Source organism: Apostichopus japonicus, chromosome 19 (assembly GCF_037975245.1).
Source record: "Apostichopus japonicus isolate 1M-3 chromosome 19, ASM3797524v1, whole genome shotgun sequence".
NCBI classification, from domain to species: Eukaryota; Metazoa; Echinodermata; class Holothuroidea; order Aspidochirotida; family Stichopodidae; genus Apostichopus; species Apostichopus japonicus.
In genome coordinates this window covers 957918-963426 of record NC_092579.1, presented here as the reverse complement: position 1 = coordinate 963426, position 5509 = coordinate 957918, and the positions used below count along the sequence as shown (strand labels likewise).

Here is a 5509-nt window from a genome sequence, read left to right as displayed (position 1 = left end):
ATTGTTGTTCCTTTTGGTAAATATAGATCATTAGCTATACAAGCCCAGTTTCATTAATAAAGACAGAGAGAAGAAAGAACCCAATTTTGAACACGCCACTGTTCGAAATGTTAGTTTAATAATTATTTATCGATCCATTGGAATAATTTCAGAATGACCTTTGGTTCTTATCTCAATCTACAGACTAAATACGATTTCTGCCGGTAGCTTGCTCTAAGGCTGTTCCTAATAAAACATAACTCCGAGCCCTGCTTCCTTCATTCAGTGGAAGAAATTTGCTGTTAACAGTCAATATATTCTGGAGAGTTCGACTTAACGTGAGGAAGCTGCATCCACCATGATGAAGATATCGGCGAATCTATTGCTCTAGGTCTTAGTCATTCAAAGTTTGTTAGTGCAGTACATCGCGACAGCCACCTGGATGAAGGACATCTGGCAAGCAAAGTTCGAAGGAACTTCTGTCTTCTTTTCTGTAGACGAAGCAGACGTTCAAGCCAAACTGGATGAGTATTTGCTCAAACACCCTGCTGGTAACGTCCTGCCTATTCTTTAACTTTACAGTATTGTCTAAATTCCTTCATTTGTGCCGCTTATCCAACGTTAATCTCTCTCTATCTCCACCTCCCTCTTTGCACCCACCTCTCTCTCTTTCCACCTCTCTCCACCTCCACCTTTGGCTCTCTCTTCGAATGTTTGCATTAAACATATTTCAGATTTGTTAATTTTATGGCCGTGCAGGTTGTTATACAGTCGCTTTTATCAATTAATTTATTGTTGTTTATGACATTTATCACACAAACATGTGCGTTCTATCTTGGCAAACTGATATCGTTTTATCGTGACAAATAATGATATTCCATAAAGTGCCACCAAGATTCCATTCAGAATATTCCCTTTGATTTTCGCTTCATATCCCTTCATACAAAGTGAAAATTGATGGCAATTATTGAAGGTGCTGTCACAATATCGAGGAACTTGAATGAAGTAATTAAGGATATATTTACCTACGAGCTAGACTTGATCCCTTGTAACAAACTCGACAGTATACATGCTCGTGAAACCTTCTGAGAAGCTTCATTTTACTTTTCCCTCGACAGCACCAAAGCTCTACATTCCCGCTGATCCGGAATTCATGGGCTTGGAAAAAGGAAAACATGTTATAAACTTTGAGTTTGGATTTGCTACAGGTTTCGAAATGTTAAGCATGCCATTGCAAGAAATTTCAGCTATGGTTATGATCCCCTTCCTGGCTGCCTCTCCCGGTGGACCAGCACAATACAGTTTAGTCATCGGGGAATACTCACCAGAAAGCCTACCAGGCGGAGTCGAGCTTGAAGAGATTTCTATCGCTGAGGACCATTTGAGGATCAAGAACCAGGGTGAATATCTCGAAGCTACTTTAAGCGTTACCAGTCCATGTTTGGAACCAGACACGTTGGTGCGTCATAAACTGGACGATGACGTGGTGAAATCTTTGGTCTTCGGTGACGATTCGCTTCTGGAGTCTTTCGAATGCGTTAGTGTTCAAACCGGACTAGCGGCCCTCTGTGAAATGATGGACCAAATCCGTCCAGATGTTGAAAAGAACAATCCAAATGTCTGCGACACGACCATCGTAAAAGACGAAAAAATCTGCGACGCTTCATTCGAAATAGAGAAGATCTCGCAGGGATTTCGTGACATGTTGGTGCTTGGTGACGGGCCAATTAATATAATAGGTGCAGAAAAGATCAACGGAAACTATGGAATGGGCTTGAAATATCCTTGTGTTGAGTAACAACAAAGTAAAAAGGGTAACACTTTTCTAAATGGTTATTGAGCAAAATGGATTAATGTTAGGTGATAATATGACAGTTTTCACTACTTCCCGTAACTCGGGCTGTCACATTTCATCTAGTTCAATGCCATATTTAAGTTGAGATTCTTAAAACAATCTTCTAGATCTTAGGACAGTATGTGTTACCATCAAATCCATCAATTCGATATATTTAAACACCCGTTAAGTCCCAAAATACTATTTCCTAAATTCTTCTTAGTAGCTTTGAGAGTACAATATTTCTTCATCGTATCCATTATTCATGCAATTACAGCTCAATCCGATAACCGAAATTTTACCGAGACATTTTGTAAACTCACAAATCGAAAGTCTCAGAATACAATCTCGATGTGTCATTTATGTCACAGTGACCCTATCAAAGTCTATTACATTTGAAGAGGAACGTTAGTCCGTAGACGTAGAACCGCTAAAGCCCAAGCCTTTTTGATTCATCATTTAAAGTATATAACACAATGTAACTTTAAGGAAGCGACTGGTTTTCTTCAATAAACAGAAAGGTCGGTTACTAGACTTACCAACTCCATTAGAGCTTCTTGTCCTCTCGTCTGTTCTGTGACGTTTGAGTAAAACAGAACAGATAATCATACATAGTTGTGAAAAAACACACCAAGGCATAATGTGACATACGTAAATGAATTGGTTCCTTGCTATGTCTTACTCTTATACCGTGCATTCCACGTAAGCCTCTACTTCGCCCCTCTACACTCTGCTTCCCACTTTCCCAGGCTTTCCCAATATTGTTAACAATCCATGATTGTCCAACCCGAGTGATACCCTACCTATGGTACCCTACCACACCATGGTACCCCTACCCACACATCAAGCAGGTAATGTGTCCATTTCATATTCCGGTTATTGAATTCTCCAATGTTAGTCTATGTTCCTTTAAGAGTAATTCTCTTTGTTGATTGGTTAGTAGTATATATCGTGCAGCGCCACCCCCACCCCCCTGGTGCCACAGGCTCCAGTTTTTCGGGAGCCGCACCGGGGGCTACTCTTGGAGCTCCGTTTTTTCCCCTTTGTGGAACCTCCTTTTTTTCGTTGTGGCAGGCGCTTTCGAGAGCCTTCGTTGTGTCTGTTGGAGCCTCCGTTGGTTTGGATGATCTCGTTTACTTTTAGGAATGCTCAAGCAAGGTGTAACCCCGTTTTGTAGATGACTTTACCGATTTTAAATAGGGTAGGATATTAATTTCCTTTTCGATAGTGTCAGCGACTTTTATCGATGGAAATACGATGGGTGGAATTGGTGAATTCGCACGGGTTCTTGAAAGGGCCTTTATAAACAGCAAGTGAGGGACGAAAAGCAATCTTCGTTTTGATTTTAAAATATTTTCTTTTGATTGAACAGGGCAATTTTTGCCTAACATTTACGAACCAATCACAATACAGCACGACAATCACGACCGCTCTGACGTTGGTAGCTCTTTGTATCGTGATGAAAATGATTGTCTGCACATGGATTATTTCGCTGTAAAAAGTCATGACTACGACAAGTAAGGGGGATGTACGGCGAAACAACACTAACACGCATAAGAGTGTCATGGTCCTGATGAAAACCCCTATCGAACGGTTCCTTTGAAAACCGAATGGACATTCCAAGACAGTTCCACATGGAACGTTACACAAAAGATACAGAAGGAATATTAACAAGCTGCACTTACTCCTCAATTGCAGTATAAGCGCGATACACCGAACCAGATTTCGTTTAATTAGAAGAGAAATAATAGTGCTACACCAGCAAATGTGTACTCGTTATCAGTCAACCAAACCCGAGGTCGTTTAATTAGAGAAATAATTGTACCTTGCAAAACCAGCGACTGTATATATCAAAGCACTGGTGCCAAGATTGTTCATTTGTCCATGAGGCTAAAGTTATGAAATAACGTCATTCTTTTGAAAAAAAAAAAGTTGTTTATGTAAATTACGTGCCACGAGGTTTCGATTATCTTTATCTTCAGTTGTTTAATTGACTTAGAAAAAAACAACAACTACATCACAACAACAACAGACCTAACACGTTTCAACACGAACGAATAACGTGACATTCCAAATGGATGACGTGTTCCAAGACGTAACCGTATAGGTTAATGATTTGAAACTGGTTCATATATTTGAATTGATTGTGAGAAGATCACAGAAGCGTTCGAGTCGATTCATCTTGTATTACGTGTATGTGTATGTCGTGATGGATTTGTCGATGAAAGAAGAAGAGCTACCCATTTCAGCGGTAGAGGAAATGAAAAGGTTGGAAAGATCAAAAAGACAACAAGAAGCTTTCCGAAAATTGTGAGTGATGTTATTTATTAGTTGTAGGTCGTTGGCTGGTTCCCATATAGGTAACCCACTTTTATGTCCCTCAATTTATCAGCAATGCCAAGGCTCTTAAAGACTCACCTTTTTACTAATCCTGCTTTTTAATATTTACTAATTGCTCTGGTTTTAGTTTTGTCTTTTTTTTAGGACTTTTTGTTGTTGTTTAGTTTTTATTCCGTGTGCATTTTCAATATCTTTGAATACATTTGTATGTTCCTTTTTCACTTATGGTTAAGGTACTGTTTTATTATTTGATTGGTTTTATGATGTCTTTAAATTGCTTAAATTCTTTTTTCTTATGTAAAGCGTTAATAGGCCTTTTGTGGTCTTTCTGTAATATATCAAGCACTTATTTTTTTTTGATGACGCGCTCCTCCCGCACTAGTCTTGCCTGTCTCCTTTTCAATTATTTGTGTGTGTGTGTGCTGGTGAGTGTGTTATAAGTCTGATGATAACATTGTTTCTTTACAGGGATGCCAGTAAACAGGCTACACTAGAGGAATGCCTGGGTAAAGAACCCTCGGAGTCAAGCCAACCACCCCCCCCCCCCACTTAAGAGAAGGTAGCAGCCACAAATGCAAGCGAAGAAGGTGCCGCGGGTAAAAGGGGAAAACTTCAGAACGAACCCGATAGACCGCAGGATAAAGAGGACCCAATAGCTGCCAGCGAAAGCCATCTGGATCGAGCAAATGGGTACGTCAACAGGTCGTTCATGTGTAGGTATTGCACATTACGTACGCTGATTATATAGCTATTCAACGTCAATTACTGGGCTGTGCTTCTTGGCCACATTATTTCCTGCGTCCTTTCTGTTGAGGTTGTAACACTATTTGAGAGTTACCAGTTTTTGCCTGCAGCCGCAATGATATTTTATGCAAAATAAGACGTACATACTTAGACAAACAGAGTCTGCACATGCTGTGTCTGTCAATTCATTATTTGCATCACCTAGTAGCCTAGTTGTATCTTGTTTCGTTTTTACCTTTTCCGTTATAGGAACCTTGAGAACTTGGGTGCAGCAAAAATGTTCCTTAACTCAAGAAAGATGAAAGATCACGTTCGGAGGGTGCATGTATGGCGAAACCTCGCGTGTGAACGATGTATGAAGACATTTAAAAGTCCGTCACATCTGAAGCGTTATATGCGGAGTGGCGGTCGGTGTGCAGCCAATAGGCAAATAATAGAAGAGGTTGAGGACCATCCAGGTGAACAGCAAAATGTACCTCAGCCGCTACAACGTCCGACGAGAGCTCCAGTGAATGTGAAGATGTGAGCATCTCTCTTTTATTATTTCTTTTCTTTATGTTGGCGATAATAAAGCGTTTGGCAGTATCAATGTTTCTCTGACGGTAGTAATTT

General features: G+C 40.2%; 1 protein-coding gene across 1 annotated transcript; it reads left to right on the top strand.

The window, feature by feature from the left end:
* Positions 1-244: 244 nt before the first annotated feature.
* Positions 245-1970, top strand: LOC139959937 (uncharacterized). The gene is made up of 2 exons (XM_071957883.1): positions 245-530; positions 1098-1970. Exons 1-2 carry the CDS (start codon positions 422-424, stop codon positions 1775-1777), a joined length of 789 nt encoding a protein of 262 aa, XP_071813984.1. The 5' UTR covers positions 245-421; the 3' UTR covers positions 1778-1970.
* The last annotated feature ends 3539 nt before the right edge of the window (positions 1971-5509 follow it).

What these genes read in the sequence shown, in the direction of transcription:
- LOC139959937 (XM_071957883.1), top strand. Translation starts at nt 422, where the DNA reads ATGAAGGACATCTGGCAAGCAAAGTTCGAAGGAACTTCTGTCTTCTTT. An exon ending in TTTGCTCAAACACCCTGCTG is followed by an intron (nt 531 to 1,097) that starts GTAACGTCCTGC and finishes TTCCCTCGACAG; the next exon opens with CACCAAAGCTCTACATTCCC.